The following is a 25864-nucleotide window of genomic DNA, read 5'->3' as shown; positions in this document are numbered from 1 at the left end:
CATTGTCTTGCTTGGTCTTGATGCAGTGGCAGGATACACTTCAGATAGGTATCTAATGGAAAGTGATGTTGACTGTTGCAGTACATGATGATGCGGACCCAAGATGATGATGACACAGTTGCCCTGGAGGCTTGTGAGTTCTGGCTGTCCCTGGCAGAACAGCCGATATGTAAGGATGTTCTGGCGCCACACATCGAAAAGCTGGTCCCCCGTCCTCGTCAAGGGGATGAAGTATTCAGAGATTGATATTATACTGCTGAAGGTGATATTCTGTTGTTTAGAGTTAGATCATACAGTGAAGGGTTACACTTCATCCTCTGATGATGTTTGAAACCTAGAATATTTGAATCAAAGGACCAGGAACCCCTGTTTCTTAAACTTGTAACATTAGGGTTATGACTTTGACTTTCAAACACTTCATAAGATTTTTCTGTTTTTAGACAAGCAGTGTATTGGAACCTGTCATGAATGTTTTAAACAATGAAAGAGTATTATCTTTCATAATCTTGGATGAAAAATCTTTATTGACCCAGGTTAGAATATGTTCCCAGGACCGTTTGTAACTGGCTACTGAATTAATTGGAATATGGCTGACTTCAGCTTGCATGGTTCACTCGATCAGATGTAACTGTTCCATGGGGATATCTCCCCCGTCAATGACTGGATTATCCAGTCCACATTCAATTATTTACCTATTTGCAATCATGTGGCAGTTATATTACTGGATTAAACAACAAACAAACCAACAAACATAGATATCTAATGATATGATGTGTTTGTCAGGGAGATGTGGAGGAGGATGAGATGATCCCAGACAAGGAATCCGACATCAAGCCCCGCTTCCACAAGTCCAAGACACACAGTCAGAAGCATCAGGAAGGAGATGAGGTAGATATCTTTAGCAAATCCCCTGTACACAGATCAATATACATTGATAATGCACTGTTCAGGTACATGGTTTTGGTGTGTAAATTTGTCAAAGAGCTCAACACTTTGTGATGCAGTTAAATTTACTGCAACTGCCACAACACTGGTAGTACAATCAACCATGAACTAAATTTCATTTGATGAGATGCAGTTCAATTTTGTATTTATTTCATTTCATTTCTATTCTATTCTATTCTGTTCCATTCCATTCCATTCCATTCCATTCCATTCCATTCCATTCCATTCCATTCCATTCCATTCCATTCCATTCCATTTATTTATTTATTTATTTATTTATTTATTTATTTATTTATTTATTTATTTATTTATTTATTTATTTATTTATTCATTCATTCATTCATTCATTCATTCATTCATTCATTCATTCATTCATTCATTCATTCATTCATTCATTCATTCATTCATTCATTCATTCTCTTTTTGTTATTATTTTTATTATTTTTATTTATTTTTTAATTTTTTTAATGTGTGTTAGGTGTGTGTGGTTTTTTGTGGGTTTTTTTTGGGGGGTGGGGGGGGTTGTTTTGGTTGTTTTTTGTTTTTAAACCTTTGGAGAATTTTCAACTCGTGCATTTGAATTTGAGTGAATCAATTTGAGACATGTCTATATTTTAGGATGGAGAGGGATCAGACGACGGCTATGATGATGACGACAGTTTGTCAGACTGGAATCTCCGTGAGTGTTCATTATGTTTTATCACCAAATGTCTAAATGTCTACAGAATCTTTGCTTGAGGAATGATTATGAAACACATTAATGATTGTGCAGAATGATGCATAATTCTGTAATCGTATTATGACCTCAGCTTTGTTTCCCAATAGTTACATAAGTTCGGAATGGTATGGTTCACCGTTCAGTTCTCCAAACATTTCAGTAATTGATGTTACAATGGTCCATCTTGGAAATGACCTTACAACCGTAAAAGTGTAACTCTATGACATTTGTTTTTGAATGGATGGTTGCAATCGTCAGCCTTCCTTCACATATTTGTGTTCACAGTAGTTAGATTTCAGGGATACATTTGGCACCCAGCAGTCCATTGTTGTCTTGAGGGGTGGAGAGGCTTGTCAGGGTCAGCGACTTGGTTGATTCACATGCCACTGTACAATATCAGCTCGTGAATCTTTGTTCATGCTATAGACCACTAGTTTGCCTTGAGCACATTGGATTACAGGCCGCAACATCCGTCTGGAATATTGAGCGTGGTTCATAAAACCGGAAACCATTTTTCACAACCAGCATCTGATTAGGTTTTTGAGTGTACACATGTCTGATCGACCAGTGTGACTTCCTGGACCAACAGTTGTGTCCATATCAATGTTAGTTGTTGCTACTGCTAATAAACGTCTGGCCTATTATGTATCTGTATTATTTCATGCTTCCAGGAAAGTGCTCTGCAGCTGCTCTGGATGTTCTAGCAAACGTGTTCCATGAAGAGATCCTTCCAGTTCTTCTTCCCATTCTGAAGGAGACTCTGTTCCACACGGATTGGGAGATCAAGGAATCTGGCATTCTTGTGCTGGGAGCTATTGCAGAGGGCTGTATGAATGGCATGATTCCACATCTGCCTGAACTCATCCCGTACCTGATACGGTGTCTGTCTGACAAGAAGGCGCTAGTTAGATCCATCACATGTTGGACGCTCAGCAGATATGCTCATTGGGTTGTGGGCCAGCCACATGAAAACTTTCTAAAGCCATTAATGGAAGAGGTATGTTGAAACTTTGATGGATTATTGTTTTAATGTTGTCTAAATATAATGGTTACAGATCTGTTTGATTTTGTCTGAAATACTGTGAAGCATGTGAGGAAACAACTTCACATTACAGTCTCTTGATCTTGTTTCAACATGTTTAATGAATTACTCTTTCACTTAACCAATGTTTTTGGATCTCTGTCCCTCACACAGCACACTATCCCTGCTTTTTAGGGACCATCTTTATAATTCATTTAGGATTGCACATGCTTTTAGGATTCTGGGCTAAAATAGATTCCCAGCAAACAAATGGTCAAAGGAGGCAACCAAACTCTTCCTGTGGTCATTCTGTGATTAGGTATTATTGTATCTCATTGTAAACTGGTACCAATAATATTAGCACTGAATTGTCTCCTCCAGACCATATGGTTTATTTGTAATATTGCTCAGAATGAAATGAACAAGTTAAAATTTAACGTCGAATCAGCAATAAATGAAGTAGCAGAAGAGTGTGTGATGATGCCCTGTGTTCTGCTGCAGCTGTTGAAGCGAGTGTTGGATGCCAACAAGCGAGTCCAGGAGGCAGCATGTTCAGCGTTCGCCACACTCGAGGAGGAAGCATGTACGGAACTGGTTCCCTATCTTGGATTTATCCTGGAAACACTGGTCTTCGCTTTTTCCAAATATCAGGTAATAGATATTGCTATGTGTTTGTAAGACAGTTCTGTACACATGTACACAAGGGCAGTCAGTCCATGTATCCTTCTCACCCATGAGGGGCGGTGGGGTAGTCTAGTGGTTAAAACGTTGGCTCGTCCCGCCGAAGACCCAGGTTCGAATTCCCACATGGGTACAATGAATGAAGCCCATTTCTGGTGTCCCCCGCCGTGATATTGCTGGAATATTGCTAAAAGCGGCGTAAAACCAAACTCAGTCAGTCAGTCTGACCCATGATGTTAACATGCTTTTCAGTTAGCCATAATGTTGTCAGTGGATATTTAATGATAACCGTAGATGTCAAGAATTAGACGTTGCCTTGCTTTGCTATTACTGGAGTAGTGTTACTGGTCTTTGTCGTCTGTGGCAAGACCTTTTGAATATTCTCACATAAATATTGCTGTGAGCATTATTTTTGGTATAGTTTATCACATGGACTGTTTAAGATAAGCTTACAAAGCCCAAAGGGTTTATGAGACTTTGTCATTAGACTAACAGCTAACATATTTGTTACCTCAGCACTTTGATAAGGCACCCGTGAAGGTCCGGGTTTGAATATTGATCTTCAGTAACCCATGCTTGTCGTAAGAGGCGACTAACAGGATTGGGTGGTCAGGCTTTGCTGACTTGGTTGACACATGTCATCTGTTCCCAATTGCGCAGATCGATGCTCATGTTGTTGATCACTGGATTGTTTGGTCCAGACTCAATTATTTACAGACCGCTGTCATATAGCTGGAATATTGCTGAGTGCAGCGTAAAACTATAGTCCGTTTGACTTCATTTGAGACAGATGAATTGCTCACTAACACAAAATCTAATACATGCAACAAAATCAAACTTTGCACAGTCACGTGAAATCGACAGACCAACTCTGATGATTTGTCTCATAATTTTGGACACCCGAATAAAAAAGTTGTTTAACAAACGATCTTTATTTTGTTGTCACTTTTCCCTGTTTCTTACGAGGGAGAAACACTTGCTGGTAGAACAGCCAGGTAATCAACAAGCGTGTGCAGTGAAATCTCAATTTCACACGTACAACTCGCACACCTGGCTGTTCAACCAGCAAGTGTTTCTCTCTCTTGTAAGAAACTCACTCACTTTGATAAGGCATGATGACAAGGTAGCTAAATTGGGTAGAAGTGTCAAACTCTGTGACTTGGATATTTGTCTGTCATTGAGCCCTGTTGGTATGGCAAAGTGTTCTTGGTTTACAAATTTCTCAAATCATCTAGGAAGTTCAACCAATGATAACAATGTTATGGTTTGTAGAGGTCACTTACATTACACTGAAAACAGAACTGAAAGGAGGTATGGAAAGTTTTACACTATTTCAATAAAATGCAGTGTTAAAATACCCTAGGGCAAACAGTTGAGAATCTTAGATTACTCCAGAAAGTATATTGGAAAGCGGAAAGTGTAGGCTTTTGGTACTATTTGTCTGACCTTACAGGAATATTTTGGCTTTATTGCAACGTAATCATTTCTGTTTTCAGCATAAGAACCTCCTCATCCTCTATGATGCTATTGGAACTCTTGCAGACTCTGTTGGACACCATCTAAACAAACCAGTGAGTATACCGATATGTATGTTATAACATGTGGTGCTTATGGAAGGACAATTATTAATTCAGTAATGTGACTTTCATATTACAGTGAGACCCCAGATACCAAGACAATTGTTTTTTGCGTAAATTGTCCAGATAAATGAATATCTGGATTTTCGTCATCCAGGCTTTCGTGTTGAAACGGTAGCGAGCATACACTTCTGGTTTAAAATCGCTTTCAAAACTGTAGTTGTTTTGATTTGCCAATTACAATTCACTCAGTGTCAGATAGGCCTACTAATCACCACCAATACCCTGCTGATTGGTCATTATTCGGATTAGCAGACCTTGTCTCGTGTCCAGACACATGGAAGGTCAAAGTTTCATGTTTATAAGTGAGTCGATTTTGTGTTGATTTAGCTGGTTGGTTTGTAAAATTTACTGTCCGGAAAAGGAAACCACATATCCGTTATAGACAGTCACTGTTATAACGTAACAGATTAGGGTTTTATGAAAACTGACTGGAAGGCGAGGTTTCCTGATATCTGAGGTCCGGGTATCCGGGGGTCTCACTGTATACTTACTATCAAACGTCGACCATTATTGGGCCATGGACATGATTGTGTTTAGTTAGGATTTATGTTTGGGCCTTGTCTTTTGTTAATGTCACTGACAACGTTTCTTTGTATGGTGAAGATGTTGATTGTCATATCCTAAATCTGGTAATTATCAGAGGTAGAAATTGATTTGAAGTGTTATTTGCTCAGTAGAGTTAATGGCAGTAATGATGATATCCATGAACTCTCTCTTACTGATCTCTGTGAAGACAGTTGTTCTCTGACACTGCCATGCTGTCACTATCTTGTCCACTCAGTCTGTACATGAACAGGGAATGATACATCTGCGCGATTGGCGAGCTGGCTAAGGCGCCAGGCTAGTGATCCAGCGAGGTTGAGGTGCCAGGATCGAGCCCACCTGTGACCGGGTGTAAAAACCTTGGAGTCAACTTTGTGTGCAGACTCTTTCAGTGTTGTCACAACCCCTAGTGTACAGTACACAACCCTGTGCACTTAAAAGAACCCACGAATCCGTTGGTATATGACCAGATGGTGGCCACATGAATACGTGCAGACACCTAGTTGCGGGTACAGCAACGTGCAGTAAACTTGGACAAAATACTGTGACTATGTGTCCCACCCAGTCCACCCAACTGTGAATGGGTACCTCGTTAGGATGAGAAAGCCACAATAACTCCCCAGGGAGTTGAGATTGATAATACGATGTGCCGTTGAGATTGACATCCAATGATCGAGGGAAAAATACCAGCGCCTTGAGCATGCACCAGTTGCGTGGATATGTGCGCTATATAAATATACCACTATAAAAAATGTTAACAGTTTCATTCAAAGCACAAAATAACACATTCTTGGTGAAATGGTGTTTATATTGGCACCCTTTTTTTCCTAGTATAATTTCTACCGAAAGAGTCATGCCATCTCTGTCTTGTCAAATGCACTGTATGTGGACCGCAAGTAATCTGTCAACTTTCTTGCAGGAATATGTCAACTTGTTGATGCCACCTCTCATACAAAAGTGGAACATGCTAAAGGATGAAGACAAGGATCTCTTCCCCCTGCTGGAGGTATGTATTATATCTGATTCTTTGAAATTGGAAAATATTTTGGAAAGTTGTTAAAAAGTGCTTGAATGAAAGTAATTTTACTGCATTTATATGACAAAGCTGGGTGTATTTTTAGGTTGTGGATTTTGTGGTTGTAGCCCTTGTTGTAAGATGTGGAGGCAGTTAGATGTTTGTTCTGTGTATTCCAGTGCTTATCAAGTGTGGCTACTGCTCTGCAGTCAGGTTTCTTGCCCTACTGTGAACCTGTGTACAGAAGATGTGTGTCGCTGGTCGAACAGACTCTCAACCAAAACTATGTAAGTCAACATGTTGCTGTTTTGAGTAATTCTACTCCTCTGTTAGGTAGAGAACAGATGAATACTTGACAAGATGTGATGACATTTTTTCATATGATAATATGATTCAATTTATCGTACTGTCTGATCTTGCCATGCCACACCATACCACACCACACTAACAGCCCTGCCAACGACATAGGAATTCAAGGGCAGATTACAACAACGGCAGTAGCACTGTGTCTCCGTGGTGTAGTGGTTAGAGCGTCCGCCCGGAGAGAGGAAGGTCGCGGGTTCGAACCCCGACCGCGTCATACCAAAAGACGTTTAAATATGGTACTTGTTGGTCCCTGCCTGGCGCTGGGCATTAATGGGTACTACAAGGACTGGTCGGCTCGGCATCAGTATAATGTGTCTGAGTGGGGTATTCATGCTTCACTGCGGCATGGTATCTCAGTGGGCTAGCACTAAAAAACCAGCTTCAGTCTGGGCTAGTACAAGCAGCCGCACATACACACGCATGCACGACGTTAAACCCAATTTCACCTCACCTTGTTATCTAACTCCCAAACAACTTTGAACGGTTATTGATAAAACCTGGTTTTTAAAATTCATGTGATGGAGTATTAAATTGTAAATAATAATGTGATGTATGAAGTAATTCCTTTTCAATATAACTGTATTTATGGTCGACTTCTGTATATGTGTTAAGTTGGCCTCATCAGGGTGTGGCGGAAATAATGCTGAAACAGTGTTAAATTTTGACTACCTTTACTTGTCCTTCCTCTTCCTCTTTGGGATGCACCCGTGAACATCCGGGTTAGAATTGGTCTTCAGTAACCCATGCTTGTCGTAAGAGGTGACTAACGGGATTGGGTGGTCAGGCTCGCTGGCTTAGTTGACACATGTCGTCGGTTCTCATTTGTGTAGATAGATGTTCATGCTGTTGATCACTGGATTGTCTGGTCCAGATTCGATTATTTACAGACCACCGCCATATAACTTGAAAATTGCTGAGTGCGGCGTAAAACTGAACTCACTCTTTTTTGGGTGCTGCTTGTAATATCAACCTGGGCCTCCTTTCACAAAGCACTAAGGTGATCGTAAGTCACTAAGGTGACCTTAGTGCAATGTTAACGAATGGGAGTTAAGGTTAACCTTAGTAAAGGTTGCTACGTGAAAAGAGCCCCTGGAACCAAATTTGATTATTCATAGTAGTGTGAGTATGATTTTGCAGTTTTTATGTGACATATTTGATTATATTTGTATATATATTGTTGTACAACTATCTTGCTTCAGAACATGAGCACACCAGATCACTATGATCCCCCAGACAAAGACTTCATGATCGTGGCCCTGGACCTGCTCAGTGGTCTGGCTGAAGGTCTGGAGCACCACATAGAGAGCCTGGTGGCTAACAGCAATATTCTCAAGCTTCTCTTCCAGTGTATGCAGGTGGGCAGTCTTCACAATTTATGCACGCCTGAGACAAATTAATTGACCCAGTATTGATAGTCTTCATTGGCTACAAGCGTTTTAACTTGGAACTAATTTTGCTACACACTGGAACTGAAATAAAAGCAACAGAAAATGTTTTGAAGTGAACCAGTATAGGCATATATTGCACTTTCATTACAACTTCAGTTTTGAATTGAATTATGTTATGGATAGCAGAGAACGCTTCTTAGGGCAAGGGAGTTTTGATTTATGCAGAATATTTTCTGATAGATGCCAAAAACGGAGAAACAGTTTCTTGCGTTTTTTAGCATTATATCTCTTTATCGTGAGAGCGTATAAGTAATGGTGACTTGCAACTACTGTTTCTCCTCTGACAAGCTTATGTGTTTAAGGATGAAACAAACGATGTCAACTATTTCAATGACATTATTGCAGGATCCTATGCCGGAGGTTCGACAAAGCTCTTTCGCCCTACTTGGAGACTTGACCAAAGCTTGTTTCCAGCATGTCCGACCATGCATAGGTGAGAAATAAATGTCACTTATCAATAATCAGTAGTCTATTTAAAAAAGAAGAAGAAAATACTTAAAAATTAAAGTTTTGTATGTATTTGTTAGCTGACTAGTCTTCAGATCCCCACAGGGGCTGTGGGGTAGCTTAGTGGTTAAAGCGTCCGCTCGTCACGCTGAAGACCTGGGTTTTATTCCCCACATGGGCAAAATGTGTGAAGCCCACTTCTGGTGCGCCCCGCTGTGATATTGCAGCTGGAATATTGCCAAAAGCGGCGTAAAACTAAACTCACTCGTGAGATCGCTCAATCATCTGTGTTGTCATGTTTAGTCTTGTTAATTGTCTATTGTCCAAATTTTTCCCTGTTTTCACATGGATATAATGACAATTTTATACAGTTGTGTGCCTGCTTGCTGAGACATGATGACGACACTTAAACGCATGACAACATATGATTCATATGTATCGTACTGTCTGATCTGGGCAAACTGCACTCACGGGAGAGTTTGAAAATAATAAGAAACTGGCCCAGTGTTTATCGTTTCTTTCTTCTGTATTTCAGGAGACTTCATGCCAATCTTAGGAAACAACTTGAACCCGGAATTCATATCTGTCTGTAACAACGCTACGTGGGCCATTGGCGAGATTTCAATAAAGATGGGTATGTGTTACTCTGTTGCTGTTAGTTACTCAGTAGGGTAAATACGTATCTGCAGTGTAACTGATGACTTTTAAGTAGAACCTGCACATTGGAATGAACCCTGGTTTTAGATCGGGTTGCCGGCAGTCTTTGCTTGTGATAATATGCAACCAAACAGATCTGGGCCTAGATTTTCGAAGCTCTCTTAACGCTAAGATAGTCGTAAGTGCCATACATTAACATTAACTTACGACTATCTTAGCGCTAAGAGAGCTTCGAAAATATAGGCCCAGGTGTTCAGGCAGGTCATACAGTAATGTAATAGTGCGTAATTTGCATGCCATGGCACGGTAAATATTGAAATGCAATATTCTCACAGTTCAGTTACAGCTCTCAGCATGTATCATTTAGGAAGCATGGAGGTTATGTAGATTATGTTCAGTCGCAAAATATAAATTTAACAAGGGATTTTCTGTAAAAGGTGTCCTGTATGGGGGAATATTCTGTAGAAAGTTCCTGCTTAAAGGTTATCCAACAAAATAAATGCCTTGTGAATCTAAAAAATGACACACTCAAGGCTTGTGAAATAGGTCTCCAGTCCTCCATTGCTTTTCTAGAGATACTACTTAATATGAATTTAGTGGTTAGGATGAGTGGTTTTGATGACTCGACATTCAAGACACAGCGGCCTCCTCATCATTTGATATTGCTGAAATCCTGTCTGTCGCTCACACTGGCCATCTCTATACAGGTGCCGACATGCAGCCCTATGTACAGCTGGCCCTTGGTCATCTTGTGGACATCATCAACCGCCCTAACACACCTAAAACTCTCCTGGAGAACACGGGTAAGTAGTGTGTGGCTGCTTCAGTGGCTTTGTCTTACACTTGTGTCATCACCATTGACGGGTCCGGGCTAAGAAATTGGGTAGATTCATTCTCATTACGCAGTCAACAGCTGTATGAAAGATCTTGCCCTAATTTGGCTTCTAGCTGCAATTTTCTTAAATCTTTACCATGGTTGTTCAATCTTGACCATTTTAAAACTCGATTTCCATATATTTTTAATAAAAATGGAGGTATGGATTATAAGACCTGAATTATATTTGGCTTAATGTCACATTAGGGCAAAGTTGAGAAATTATGTTTCATTTTGGATATATCAGCGGTTGCTGAAAGTGTTTTTTCATGAGGGCTTTTGCTAGAGGTGTTTTATACTGACATGATCTTGCGTATACACTTTTCAAATTGACATTTGAAAATCAGTTCCTGAAATGCTTATGGTGTCATCTTTATGACCAAATTTTCAAGACAATATTAACAAATTTTGACTTCTCTCATCTTCCTCATGCACAATGTGACATGAGGTATCTTTGAATGTTGACAAAAGTAATGGATCTTCAGTGGTGGATTGTGGGTACAAAGCATCATTTAGACTACAAACAAATACAGAAAAGGAATTTAATCATGCAAGAATCTGGATAAATTCCTCAGCAGCCAATGCATTGGGGTCTCACCATTCTTACATATACAAGGAACAAGAGTTGCCTACCTGATGAGTGCAAGAATACTATGATAGTGGGTCAAAACTTGAAAACAATAGCTGTGATCATGCTTCTTGTTTCTTCAGCACTGCCTCAGTACTCAAACTTTATCAAAGTGGTAAATGTCTGAGAACTGCATTATTCCATGCGTGTTCCTCCCACATTACTGACTGACTGAGTTTGGTTTTACGCCGCTTTTAGCAATATTCCAGCAACATCACGGCGGGGGACACCAGAAATGGGCTTCACACATTGTACCCATGTGGGGATTCGAACCCGGGTCTTCGGCGTGACGAGCCAACGCTTTAACCACTAGGCTACCCCACGCCCCCCTCCTCCCACATTAAGCCGACAGGCCATGATATAACTGAAATACTGTTCAACATGGCAATAAACCTCAGTCTAACTCCACAGATTTCAGCAACATGCATTTTGAAGAACTGCAGTGCTGGATTTCTTCTTAGCTGACATAACACTGAAAAATTGTTCAAGCAGTGTTGAACCAAACCTGTTCATTCAGTATTTCATGGAAAACACATAATCAAGGACATATATGATCCATTCATTATGGAAACATGCATGGAAGTATGAATAGGATTTTTTAGAAATACATTATGCTGAGTAACAAGTAGTTGTAGGAACCCTCAGAAGCTTAACTCGGGTGTCTGGTTTAGCCTTTGGTTTCAATCCAATTTTGCACTCAATCATGTGATAACTGGTAAATTTGTTCCTATGTTGCAGTAATTAGACGTTATAATAGAACATGTCATATTTCAGGTGTATGTTCAATTGCTTGTGTTGAAATGTTCCTTTTTCCTGAGAAGTAATTAGTATTTATTTGTAACAATATTGCAGTATCGGTATATTAATTTTCATGTACATACAATGTAGATTGTAAAGTTTGACCGCCATTACCTCTCTGCATTTGACAATGTTGTGATGCACTGTCCTATATTTGATGGTGTTTGGCCACAGCTTGTGCAATCACTGGTCTCTCATTGCATGGGTTGTGGTACAGTGTTACTGGAATGAAACCACAGGCTAGCTGTTATTACTAACAATGGTGGTGTCACAAGTATTGTGCCGTCTTATCATGTTATCGTTACTGCACTGATAAATACATTTCTCATTGACAGTATTTGAGCTATGTCATTGATTTTTGAATAAATAATTGATTAAGTTGCTATGGATCACATGTTTTAATATCATTATTTATCTCTACTGTTATTTTAGATTTTTCAACATGATTGGTATTTTCACAATGTGATTTTTAACTGTAAATAAAAGATTATTTTAAAAGTATTAGATGATATTTAAGGGGAAAACAACATGGCCAGAAACTTTCTGCCTTCCGACTGTTTCGTCACAGCCCAGTATCCGTTATCGTGAAAACAAGGTTGTTCCAAAGGAATTTGGTGGAAGGAATTTGAAACCATTTTTTAAATTTGATAGGTGTTACGCTAGAAGGTTGCAGTGTATACTTGTATACCTTAAGCTGTGAGAACGTACCAACTCTCAAATTGATACTGAGTTCGACGGTGTTGACCTCTACTGTGTTGTTTTCCCTCCCTTCGTTGTTGTCTGTGGCGTGTTGTGCTACGTCTTTCATCTCATCTACTTACAAATCTAAACAAAATCAATTTTGACTATTCACTGTTGAGCTTTACTTTGCATTTATTCTCAACCATATATTTTGTACATAACTGCAAAGTTTTGATTTGATTATCATTATTATTATTATTAAATGTACGTTTTGTTGATTTGTTGTCTTTCTCTGTTTTCTTCCCTTTATATTTGCTCCCCGTCTTCTCGTCTTGTGACCACGGTTACATAGCCATAACAATTGGTCGCCTTGGTTTAGTATGTCCGCAAGAAGTCGCCCCTATGTTACAACAGTTTATCAGGCAGTGGTGTGTAACTTTCTTTATTTCTCTTTTTTCACTTTTCATTTTATTTTTAACAATTGGGAGAGGATCATGTATGTGTTTCTCTGAAACCAGGTGGAAGGTTTTATGATCTGTCACCAGTGTGTAACATTTTTATCCGAAGCAAAATTGATCCAAACTAACATGCTTGAGAGGGAATTCTTATTCATCAACTTACCCTATTTAACTGTTGACATTGGTGCATAAAATGAAATTATCTTATTGTCTTGAAATTATCATTTTTTCTGAAATTTCGAAATTCTTAAGAGCTGATGCTGTCTTGAATTTGTCATGTTTATTTTTGGCTGTTAGTTCCTGGTTTCGGAGATTCTTTCTCAACCTAGTTTGCACATGTAGGGACCTAGTTGAATGTTATCTTTATAAATAACCATATACTGATCACGCAAGTCTGCAGATTGGAAGCAAATGCTAAAATGGAAACTATCGTGAATAGATAACTTGTTTGATGTCATCATTGTAATGTTTTCAATTCTGTATGCCAGATACCGTATGGACTTAAATGTCTGTTGCTTGCACGTCTCATGCATTTGATTTTATTATATAGATTAAAACATGCTTTTGTGACTGGTATCTGTGTTAAATGCATTTATGTCTTGTTTCCATATGTTCATAATGAGATATTGTCAACGTGCATTCTACAAACCTTAATAAGTCTACGTGCTAAATAACTAGTTTGGGCAGGAGTATATTTTTTTTCTTGGTTAACTCATGTGAATTACAGAGAGTGCTCTCCCCTACTTATGCAGCATGTGTGTTTAATCAGGTGCACATCATTGCGCAACATTCGAGACAACGAAGAGAAGGACTCAGCGCTCCGTGGTATCTGTCTGATGATCGGGGCAAACCCGGCCGGAGTTGTGCAGGACTTCATCTTCTTCTGTGATGCTGTGGCATCATGGGTGCACCCCAAGCCTGACCTGAAGGAAATGTTCTACAAAGTAAGAATTAACATTTCAGCCCCAGTGAGAATTCTTGGTGAAAATCCCCCTCAAGATCAGGGTTTGCATTGGTGTTAAGCAACTATGTTTGTTGTGAGAGGGATCAGGTTGTCTGATTTGCTGAATTGTATTTTAATTTCATAGGTCAATGCTCATGATGTCAATCACTGGATTTTCTGGTCCAGAATTTTACAGACAGTCATCATATAGCTTGAATGTTCCTGAGTTCAGTGTTAAACAATATGCAAACAGTCCCCAAATAACCTCTGTGTTACTTCAGTTTTCCAGGATACCTCAGTCAAATGTTTGAATCCTAAATTCTCTATGATTCTGATTCTTTGTTAGGTGTAAGAACTACATCACCTTAGCCTCCCTCCCACAAAAAAGCTGACACACCTCAAACCAATTACAATGACGAATTTATGGTTTGACGTGTTTAGTTTGGAATAAGTAATAAGTGGTTTGAAGCTTAAAACTTTGTTTCAGATCCTACATGGTTTCAAGAATCAAGTCGGGGAAGAAAACTGGTCCAAATTCTCTGACCAGTTCCCCCAGCCTCTTCGCGAACGCCTAGCTGTCAACTACGGGGTCTGAACAGCTGCTATCATCAGTAAGTTAAAACATCGCTACAACAGATGGACCTGCCATTATTTTACCATACCCCATATGATAGATGTCTAATGCTTAGTTTTAAACAGTGATAAGTAAATAATGTTGACAATGTTCAAGGGCGCGCATGATGCAAAGGAATGGGAGATCATTTGAAAATTGAGAAGATAATAACTTTTAGCAGCATTTCGAAGTTGTAGTAGATGACCAAGATATTTTATGGATTTATGCTTCTTTGTAGCATAAATCCATAAAATATCTTGGTCAAAAAGATTTAAGTCCTCAGCAGCCTGTGCTCTCACGAGGCAACTAAGTGGAACTGTTTTTGAGCAAGGTGACTTGATACTCATAATATCAATCACAGGTTTGGCCACACTCTTTGTTTACAGCCAGACATTATATTTGTTCAAAATATATGGTATTTCACAACAGTTATAACCTTTTAACAATATGAACTTGCAGAAAACACATACATTTCTCAGTTTATTCAAATCTTGTCTGAGTTATCATTACTCAAGTGAACAGACTTTAAAAAATGTTTTTTGTTTGTTTTTCAGGTAAAGGGGGCAAACCGGGAAGGTGCTCACAAATCGCGGTGAGCACCAAGGGACCGCGGGGGTTGGCAAGGGGAGGGCCAGCTCAATGGGGGGCCCTGCAGCACATGCAGCAGCGCCAAGGTCACATGACCGTCATGTGACCACAAAACCGAGCTGTCAGTGCAGCACCTAACTGATCTGCGGGTGGGACGCGTTACGGGAGGGATCATCGTACATCGTACATCGTCAATGTGTCCTCTGTGTTTGACAGGAATGTTAGAACATCTTTCTTGCATGTAAACTAGGTACTACTTGACAAACAACTCATTATTGATACAAGATAGCAAGGGGAATAGCTTAATCCAATCAACTACAGCTTTTCTAGACAAGCATGATTCTCTTGAATGTTGTAACCACCCCCGCTGTATGGTGAACGTCCCAACCAAATGTTATACATGGTTGATGTGACTTGTGCACAATCCAATCTATTGCATGTTGTTAGTTGTCAAGCCAAGCCAAGACATGGCATGCATGCATGGAAATTTATTCATAAGTCTGGTTATGTATTCTACTTGAAGTTTGTTCATCATTAGGAGGGGTTAAGGTGGTTTCAGAAAAGTTTCCTATACGATTTGTTACCCCAACAGAAGATAAATCCCTTAAAAACGACAAACTGTCTGATCGTTTCAGAATGAAGAGCTTTAAATCCCCCTTTATTAATGGATTATTTATTATTATTCATATTTTTGGGGATACATTTTTTTGGGTAGAGGGGGTTATTTATGAAAACACACACCCAAAAATGGATAGGAATTTTTTTAAGAACCGAGAACAGCGACTATTTGCTATTCATGTTTCTGTTAGTGTCAAAAAAGCAAATTTTATTGGAAGTTCTTGACTATTTCCGATGTTTTTATTGTTTGTAGATCACGAGGATCAGACTTTGGTCCACAGCTGAAATTACCTTCATTGATTTATTGTGAATCAGATGTGCAAAAGATCTTGATACAGACCAAGTTAAATTTGATGTCAATGTTGGATTTCAGTTGTTAAAATATTTTTCTACATCAAGAATACACTATATTTGAAATTCATTTGTTGAAATGGAAGTTTTAGTACTTTCTACGAATTTCTCGTTGACCAAGTTGCCTTTCAGTGAGAAGCAAACAGTTACCAGTCTTTATCCTATGTGAAACAAACCGTTGCCTATTAGACCTTCGACACAATCCCATCATCCCTCAGCAGAGGCTCAGAACAGTTACCATGGATACGGAAGAGACATAGTATTCTGAGATCAATGCAGAAAAAGGAGGTGCAATGTACCAAGACAGAAGCTAACATCCTGCTCCATCAAAGACCAAATACATGAAAGTATAACAGGTCAAGGAGTAGCAGAAGCTTGCTAAATGAGAGTCCAGCAAAGACCAAGCAGGGTTGATACCCTCCATCACTGAGGGCCACACAATCCTCGTCTTGGCATGACACACGAGATCCTGTCATGGGTTGGACCTCGCCTGATCTCAACATGTCAGCACGCAGATGTACTGCTAGTGCAAAGGTTGCATGACATGAGCTCTGTATGCTCATAACAGAAAATGGTATTACATATCTAGCCCAAGCCATGATTGGACTATGAGGAGAGAGTTAGCTTTGGCACTTGCATGCATTCCAGTACAAAGAAAATCCGAAACTTTAGAATTATAATAGAAGTAGATTTTTTGTGAATATTAAAATGGGATTTTTTCTGAAAAAAAGATTTTGGTTTCAAAAAGGAAAATGCATTTGCCAAGCTGACAAAACAAATTGATAACACCAAGAACACTCTCCACAATGATTGATGACAATATCGACCAGGAGAGCCATTGCTTTTATCTCTCGTGTGATCTGAACAATTATTGTCTGTGATTTATTTTTGGGGTATTTTTGATGTGTAAGTGGTGTATGAGTGATATGGTTATATTTATCATTATTTTTTATTATTTTTCAGACTATGGAGATTTTTATTTTATTTATTTTGTGCGTGTTTATGCTGCCATCAGCTGGGCTGTACTAGATTAATTTTAAGGTATTATAATTCGAGGCAATACTGTATGTACATAAATAGTTAACGACTGACGGACGAACCGCCCGACAGACAAGCGGTTGCAGCATTCCTCTGAGACCACCTTTAGGGGTTAGACCGACATCAACATAATACTGTTTACGTGTGTTCTCATGAACATTTTAACACTTTGGAATAGGAACCAAATGTCAGATGTATATTGTTATCTGTATAAACTGTGGTGTACTAATTTTAACTTGCATGCTACAAATTTAATGCCATTAAAATTCGTTGGAAACAAGTCTTTTGTTTGTTGAAATTATTATGGTTTCTGAATCTGTTATCAGAAGACAGTTATGAAGGTTCCCAGAAAAGATATGTTGAAGAGGATGGTCACTATTCCTTCCTTGAGATAATATTCCAGATGCATGTGTATGTATTGTATACCATAGGGTCTCAAATTCAAAATACAGCACTTTTTTTGCATACCACTTTTAATTTGGTTGATTTGTGTAGAAATATGCATGAAAATATTTCTTCCCCATTTCCACACCACCCATGAGACATCAAAGAATCAGTCCCCTGAAATTGGAAGTGGTTGTCAGACTTCATTTGGTTGCTGGGGCGGTGGGGTAGCCCAGCCTAGCCTCGTCACGCCGAAAGCCTGGGTTCAGTTCTCCACGTGGGTACAATGTGTGAAGCCCATTTCTGGTGACCCCTGCCATGACATTGCTGGAATATTGCTAAAAGTGGCATAAGACCCAACTCACTCGCTCATTTGGTTGCTGACTGTCCTGGTACTCCAGTGATGTAGATTGTTGTCCAGTACATCTATCACTGGATTGTCTGGTTCAGATTGATTATTCACATTCTGCTTTCATTTAGCTCAGATATTGCAGATTTGCATTAAGCAACAAACATTTGTCCGCTTTTCTGTTCCTATGTAGCGGAACAATGAATTATTGCCCAATGTAGCTATTTTACCTCACATTCCTGTATTTTGAATCACATACTCAAATTCTGCTGTTAACAGTACTTGGCGATATCTTGCCTATGTATGAAAGGTCATATATTGCTATTGTAGCTTTTGCATGGGATATGGAACTAAAAGTCCGTGGGGCCTGACCACCTAATCCCATTAGTTGCCTCTTATGAGAAGCATAGGTTGCTGAAGATCAATTCAAACCCAGATCTATGGCTGTTAGTGTTCTTGACAGTCATCATTTGTTAAGAATTACAAAAACACTTTTCTCTTTAACCCACCCCACACACCACCCCCATAAGGGAGTAAAAAATATGCTGAATGCATGAAGCAAACTGGCCATGCATAGTCTGAATGATTATGTGAGTCGGTACACTAGCCATGGATTGGTTCAGTCTTTACTATTCACCTGTTAATGGTAGTGAAATAGCCACGCCCCTGTGTTTGATTCCCCACATAAAACAGATGTATGATGATTCTCATCATGGCTGGAATATTGCTCAGTTTTGTTTGTAGTTTAAAGCCACACACGGCAGTATCCCAGCTACATGGCAGCAGTAAATGGACCAGACAATCCAGTGCTCAATAGCTATTTCTCAAGTGGCGTATAACTTGATTAAATAATCACTACTTTCACAATAGAGTGATGCCGTTCTGCTATTCAAACCGATACATTCCAAATAAGCATATTCTTAATTTCGTGAAGCAAAATTTGCAATAACATTTCATTAAAAATGTCAGAACACGGCCATTTCACAGACGTGAACATTCTGAACAAACCACAACATATGCTGGTGTTTAATACCATGACAATCCAATATATAGACCTGGGAAAAAGGTAAACATCCTCGTAATTTTTACGAGGTATGTTCGGCTAACATCGGTGGTAGGCGCGCTCAATACGTTAAGGCTGCTTGGTTTTTCTGTATGATCATGTATTGAATACAAGAACACACTATATAAGAACAGGTTCCTTCAATGTTTTTTAATGGATATATACACAGATCATCTGTTCTGGCTCAAAATATACCTGGAACTTGAGAGAGGATTATGCAACATGGCGTTTCAGTGACGGGTCAAAAAAATTTATTTGGGACCTGGGAACGTTTCCCAATGATATATACTGTCAATATCTTGAGTAGTAGACAGGATGACAGTCCTGGATCAGGGTAATCTAAAGCTTCATTTAATAGATAAAGCCTTAGTTGGACCCTTCCCATTACCCTCTACTACAGAGCTTTATTTCATAAAATAAGCAAAATGTCCCAATTCCCAAAGAAATGTATTCCCCAAGGGGAATTGTGTCTCTCATATCACACGAAACGGTGGGATACGAACTCCACCGGGTATCTTACCTCTATGTCGTGTTGACGGGAGGTAATACTGTACCGTACGGTACGATCAATAATTCTTCTTTTACAAACCCTCTGCCGGGGCCATCCATCAAGAAATACAAGTCTTTGATGTCTACCTTATCTATGACACTATGTCATGTTGACCTCAACGAAACAGTTTAACGTGAATCGCCTATGATCTCTTTGGTGTTCGTAATAAAGGTTTTCTGGGCTTTTTGTATTCCCTGTTCTATGTACTTTTTTTTCTCGGCTTCGCTAATGGTAGTAGACTTACGAGACTTGGATCGAATCTCTTGTTTCATTTTATCATATTTCGTGAGTTCAGAGAGGATCGAACGAAACTCATCCTCGGAGATCTTACTATCAGCGAGTGCCGCTGAAATACGCTCACTCACCGTGTTTAACTTCGCTCCGGCTAGAACCCGGATCTCATCATGCTTCAATGCCTTACGATGTAGTCTGCGTGATGCGTATTTAAGTATCAGCCCTAACACCCCTGTTACCCCAGCCGTTATTTCAATACCCAGCACTATGGGTGAAGCCACGATGGTGGTTAATAACCCAACACCTACCGCCCCTAGTCCCATGCTGGTTGTCATAAGGGTGGTATCAACCCCGTCCACGACATTGAAAACCCTATGGTATTTCTTATATAATGCCTTACGCTTATCCCGATCTTGTTCTAATTCACGTCTTACATCACATAATTGCCTCAAGCGGAACCCGTCGACGGTTTCTAAGGTCTTCGCTACTTCCTCTACGACTGGGTACAGTCCCATCCTATAATATATATTACTAAAGATATTTTAATTGGGTTTTCAGTTAATAGACGATCTAGTTTCGCTATTCTGGTACTAGTTCGGGGATATAGTCCAACCCCATAATGTATTTTAATTGGGTTTTATTTAACCTTCGATTAATGTACTTAAAGCCGATAATACTTAGATCAGCGTGCGTGTAAAAACGGGGTCTTAGCTCTACCCATTAAGGAGATCTAACCCCATCAAGACTTGGTACAGGGCGTTTCCGATACCTTAATAATAATGACAACGTTGGTTACTAGCCCTATCTTCCCATCGTGATCAACATATCATCTATAATGTTACGATACCCAGGAAACGAGGCATCTCCGAGATAGACTTCTATTATGAATGTGAAGTTTTCCGCTACATTTCTAAAGACCTCTTGGTGCTTAAGTAAGCTGATTGATGTCTTCACTCTCCTTGGAAGTTACCATGTTGCCCGAGTGGTTTGGTATTGGTGCGATATATATATTATGAGATTCAGAAACTAACTCTCCTGCTGCTAATATCTTGTGGCGGTATGCGGAACTAACGCCCTATAATTATGCCGTTGTTCTTAATCTCGAGACAGTACCATCTTGTCTCAAGGTGATATAAGGTGCGGTGAGGGTTAAGTTGATTAACCATTCAGGCTCTTTAAAATCTGATAACGACATTAATCGCCTATACACGCTTGTCTTTGAAGTGCAGGATGTACAAGGCGCCTTCCTCACCAGGCTGATCGAATCCCTCCGTGTCCCCTAGATCGTTAATCGTAGTGTTGGGGTGAATCCAAGACATTGCTATATTATTACGATATAATTTCCAACTGGTTTTCTGATAATAATTCAGGGGTGCACTTCACCCCCATGAAGTGTATGTTGTCGGGTAGGAAGATCTTGGTTAGTGATATAGTGTCTTCCACGACCACGGTGACACCCTGCAGACTGGTTTTGGAGTCGACACCCACCCGCACGTGAACGCTGCAAACGTGATACTGTTGTTGTTTCCCCACCGAGTTTGACCCCTTCACAATCTCTACATTATCCCGCCGATGGTTCCCTAGGTAGACTTGGATGATAAGTGTTGAGTTCGCCGGTAGACTCTCCAGGATCCTGACCACACCTTCGAATTCAGACACCAACTGCAATACCACGCTTTTGCATCCCCGCTTTACTCGATAGCATGTGGGCTGCCATACTGGCGAAAGTGGGCTGATGACTACGCCACGCCTCTGAGTCGGGATGTAAGCCACGAGCAGGGTTCCGTTGTTCACTTACTTTGTTTAGGTGGTTGTCTTTATTATCCGTGAAACACGTAGGGGAGCCGAGCCTAATATTGAGAAACCAGTCGACTTTACCCGGTAATAACACCCACTTGTCATCATCGGTGAAAACGAAATGCGATATGGTTTGTTTCGGCGACGGTAGTGCTCTCAACATCGGTTAAGTCGAACAGTTTGCCCCCGCATGTGATGGGTATATCATCCAGTTATCATCCCCGTGGTGACAAGGGTGTACTTAGTGTTGACTGTCATCTTTTGAGGTATCTACTATATCGCTTAGGTTGCTAGTACCACCGAAACTTCAACGCTTATAAATGCTGTTTTAAGTTGCAAGGCGTGCACACTTTACCATCTACCCGGGTCGTCGAATCCGCTGTGGTGTCCCCGGATCGAGATCCCCACATTGGTGCATTTTTTCAACTTCATTCCGGGACCTTGTGCGCTGGTCATTTTATGTGCAGCGCTACGCTGAGGTATCCTATATTCACGAGATTATGATTTATATCTAACACCGATATTATCAGCTCAGGGATGTTGCCCTGGGTTAACCTCTTATATTGCCACGCTTGAAAACGACTCGCCCTCTGCCGCCGCTTGTATTTCTCCGCTTTAACCGCACGGCTCTAAGTATAGTGGAAGGGTGGCCTCCTTGAATATTGTCCGTTGTGCTAACCTGGTTGAGATGAATGCACAGCTCTCGGCACGGTACTAAGTCGGGTAACTTCGTGCCTGTGGCGGTAGTCGTTGGTTTTATCTCTTCAGGCTGCATACCGAAAGTGTCCTCGCCAGTGGTCGAATCGAGCCTCAAGGAGTTTCTTCCGTTGTTGATTAACACCACTGTACCGCTTTGAGTCGCTCATCTTGAGTTCGCCCCCAATGGTTTGAATACCTCATCGCTAGAGAGCACACGCTGTAGTAACCATCAATTATCTTGTTGCTAGCCACCTACTTAACAGTTTATTGTTGCTAGCGCTGATGTTAGTCCATCGTGGTAGGTAGGTTATATCGCGACAGTGCTACTTTCGAAGTTGACCCGACGCGTTATCGATCGCGGTATGCCAGCTGAACGGCCTCGCCGCTTCGTTATTCCTGGAGTGTTATGTACATGTTATATAAACTCATTATATAATAGTTTTAAAACATGAAGATCGTGGGTCGCTGATGGATTGTATTTCGACCCAGTTCATAGATGTATTCGATAAGTATAAGTTTTCGGTGACTAACGCTAAGACAGTGCACGCTTTGGTTCAACAACCCGATGCAGTTCTGGCAGAATCAACTCAACTTCGCCGTGTGGTGCGCCACAACGGGTGTGGTGTATCCGACACTCGGCGTGGACCGCTGAGTCAGTCTGTGTTCACGCTTCACGTACTACCAGGTCAGGCGTATCCTCAAAGAGATCAGCGCCCGCTCTCACAGGAAAAGCGTGGAATGCAGTAAACAACCAGTACGATAGACGGGCCTACTTAACGTATTTGCAAATCGAATTCGAATCGACACTAAAACGGATTGGCGCTTGCCGGGACCGAACCACGGATTGGGTATTCCTATCGTTCACAACATGCCTCGTGGAAGCCAGCGAAGTTGAAAGAATGGGGTGGTGAAACGTGATGCGAATGCTTACGCCACAACCAACGAGTGGGATGACCGCTATACATGGCATTCGACGACAGTAAGGATTACCGAAGTTTGGAGGTTCGAGCAGGGTGGTGATTGGAAAAATTCATGTTGGAATCGAAAGGGTATACTCGCGTACGGCACCGAACGCTTTGAATGACTCGATTCGAACGCACGCAGTGGGCACTGTTAAAGCGCAGACGCAAACGCTGCTCAAATATCCTAGGCAAAGGGACTGCTTACGACGCCAGAAACAATTCGTTGTCAACGTAGAGGATGCTATCAATGCTCCAGTTGATCTCCGAAAGTGCCATCAAACGCTACCAAGACGTGTTGGAATACGCCAGGTCGAAAAGTCGACTACGGTTCGACGTGGGACTGTACATGGCCCGGCGATATGCAACTGAGAGTAAAAGTGGTGGGCTACAACAACGAAATAATTGTAGCCACGGCGCGGTCAAAAGTTACGCCAACCTCGATGTCAATGTCCCCACGCCCCACCACCCACGACCGGGTGAAACGGGTATAGTGGCGCCATCCCCGGAACCTAGGGTTCAACACACACACCTACAGCCCCAGTCTGCACCCACTGTGGGTTCACAGCACATCGATCGTAAAACAGCCATGGTGGTTGGTGGGGTGGCTTTGGGGCTCATTTGGTTAAAAATTCCTTAGCCGCTACGCATTACCAAACCAGCTACCGCGACGATGGCTGCCCACAGGTTTTGACTGAGCCACGTAGCAGTTTTAGCTAAAACACTCAGCAACCACGAGACGATGCTACCCAGGATGCCAGGTAGGGCTTCGGCGGCCTTACCAGCCAGTTTAGCTAGAGTTTCCCCTAGTTTTTTAATCCACTCTTTAACACCACCTGTGCCACCACCGCCACCACTTGGGGGTGTGGGGGTACCCCCACTCAGTGACACCACCAGGGTTGATATGATGAAGCCCAGTGCAGTCAGAATGCTGGTGATGGTGATGCCTTGTTCACGGAACAGGATTCGGATCCTATCAGCTAGCGTGGTGTCTTCATTTAGGACTCGATCGATGGTTTCCCCGTGACTCTACTGATCTGTGATCGAGGGCTTCCCGGTTCGAGGAAGCGATTCCAACCGAAGTCCGCCTCTCGCCTTCCAAGTTTTTATTCTTCCTCGATGCGACGCTTCATATCATCGCCTTCAGTTTCGTTAGTTTTATTTTCTCGCGAGCGATGCGCTTCATCGACTTCGCTCAGTTTACCCATGTTGTTAACGAAGTTCTCCACGCATATGTTTCTTGCTTCGCTCTAAGCCTCGCAGTTCTCTCAGAGGAAATTCGAGACCCGCAAGGGTTTATCATGATACGTAGCCAATATTTTTTCGATACTGTCTGACGTTTCTTTAGCTGCCCTAGTATTGACTCTGGCTGCTTGCAGATCTTGGACGGTCTTAGGAGGAAGTTTAGGTCGCTACCGCATCTACGGCCTAGTTCATCACGGATAAAGTTACTACCATGACGACTGGTGAGTGTTGATAAGGCAAGCTGCCCTCGTCGCGCTTATTCATGAGATCGATCTCCGGTAAGCCTTCAATCGCAACGCGTCTCTTATTATCGACTGTAAACTTGGAATAGTCCCTCCCCAACGGTTTGATGTCTTCTATTTTCAACTGCGTTGTAATAATCGCTGACAGTTGGCTGTACGAAGTTCACCACTTAATGAGGATGAAACATCATCCAGGGCACTATTATCCCACATATCCTCCATAGGGATATACTCGGCCATTATTTAGTATTAAAACTTATATATTTCATTTATATAACAATGTACGGTAGAAAACTAGATCCTTTCAGAAGATCGAGAGAGCCACTAGGTGTCAAAGCCGTAAGGCCAGTCGGTGACCATCACCAACAATCCCAGCAAGATAGACCAGAATCAAACGCTGCTGGTTAGATTTCCAAACCTTGGCTAATGACCTCATTGTACCAGGCACTGTTCGACTGGCGCTCAACATCACGCTGACCTCCGACAACGACAAACGCGAGCTAGTGCGGAACGTAGGTCGAGCCATTATCAAGAAAACCACCATCAAGATCACCGGGTAACGAGGTGCTGAGTATCGACGATAGCGACGCCTTTCACTGCTACAAGGACCTCTGGAAAAGCGAGGAGAACGCTGTCAATGACGCGTACCAAGGTATCAGTAAATCGACCAGATCGCGCGATTGGGTATGCCTTCACGGCAGACCAGTTAGACAAGCTATCGGACGGTGAAAAGGCCATCGCCAAGCCGCATCGGGAACCGGTTCTGGCGCGCCGCCGACTTCGAAGTTGCTCACGAACACGCCGCTTTACCAAGCCGCTGGGTGATAGGCTTGAATACGAAGCTCACGCTTAACGACTACAGCAAAGTAGTGCGTGCATTTACGGTGATGAGGCCAGTTATACCATAGACAACATCTCTCTCGAGTTCGACATGGTCACTAACCCGAGCTGGCAAGGCAGGTTCAAAACCAGTACTCGGGTAATGTAGCCATCCTGTACGATCGTATACTGAGGCATAGATCTATCGTGCGGGGATAAGAGCCACACTGTGTGGAATATCAACCTGAACGCGTCGGGCGCCGATCGATGAAAGGCATCCTGGTAGTTCCTGTGGAGGATTACGAGCCGCTCCGAGGGACAGCGAGAAGTTTTTCAACCCAGAGATCGAAAAGGTGGAAGTGACCATCGAGGGCGCGCCCAACCAGCTGTTTAGTCATGGTATGCGTATGCATGCACTCAGCAGTGGGATGAGATAAAAAGCTGCCGAGCAA

The 25864-nt window shown here is 41.4% G+C and overlaps 1 protein-coding gene across 1 annotated transcript in view; it reads left to right on the top strand.

The window, feature by feature from the left end:
* Positions 1 to 17351, top strand: part of LOC124255014 (transportin-1-like) — a 41746-nt gene extending 24395 nt beyond the window's left edge. Inside the window, 17 exon segments of the mRNA XM_046688852.1 lie at positions 82 to 204; positions 206 to 262; positions 784 to 888; positions 1564 to 1624; positions 2335 to 2660; positions 3186 to 3335; positions 4862 to 4936; positions 6468 to 6554; positions 6743 to 6850; positions 8129 to 8284; positions 8723 to 8810; positions 9360 to 9458; positions 10189 to 10284; positions 12815 to 12890; positions 13690 to 13864; positions 14351 to 14474; positions 15031 to 17351. Coding sequence (XP_046544808.1) covers positions 82 to 204; positions 206 to 262; positions 784 to 888; positions 1564 to 1624; positions 2335 to 2660; positions 3186 to 3335; positions 4862 to 4936; positions 6468 to 6554; positions 6743 to 6850; positions 8129 to 8284; positions 8723 to 8810; positions 9360 to 9458; positions 10189 to 10284; positions 12815 to 12890; positions 13690 to 13864; positions 14351 to 14458 — 1890 coding nt within the window. The 3' untranslated portion in view covers positions 14459 to 14474; positions 15031 to 17351.
* The last annotated feature ends 8513 nt before the right edge of the window (positions 17352 to 25864 follow it).

The sequence above is a fragment of the Haliotis rubra genome, unplaced genomic scaffold (genome assembly GCF_003918875.1).
Source record: "Haliotis rubra isolate DU_JTF1 unplaced genomic scaffold, ASM391887v1 Scf59, whole genome shotgun sequence".
NCBI classification, from domain to species: Eukaryota; Metazoa; Mollusca; class Gastropoda; order Lepetellida; family Haliotidae; genus Haliotis; species Haliotis rubra.
This window is presented reverse-complemented; position numbering and strand designations above follow the sequence as displayed.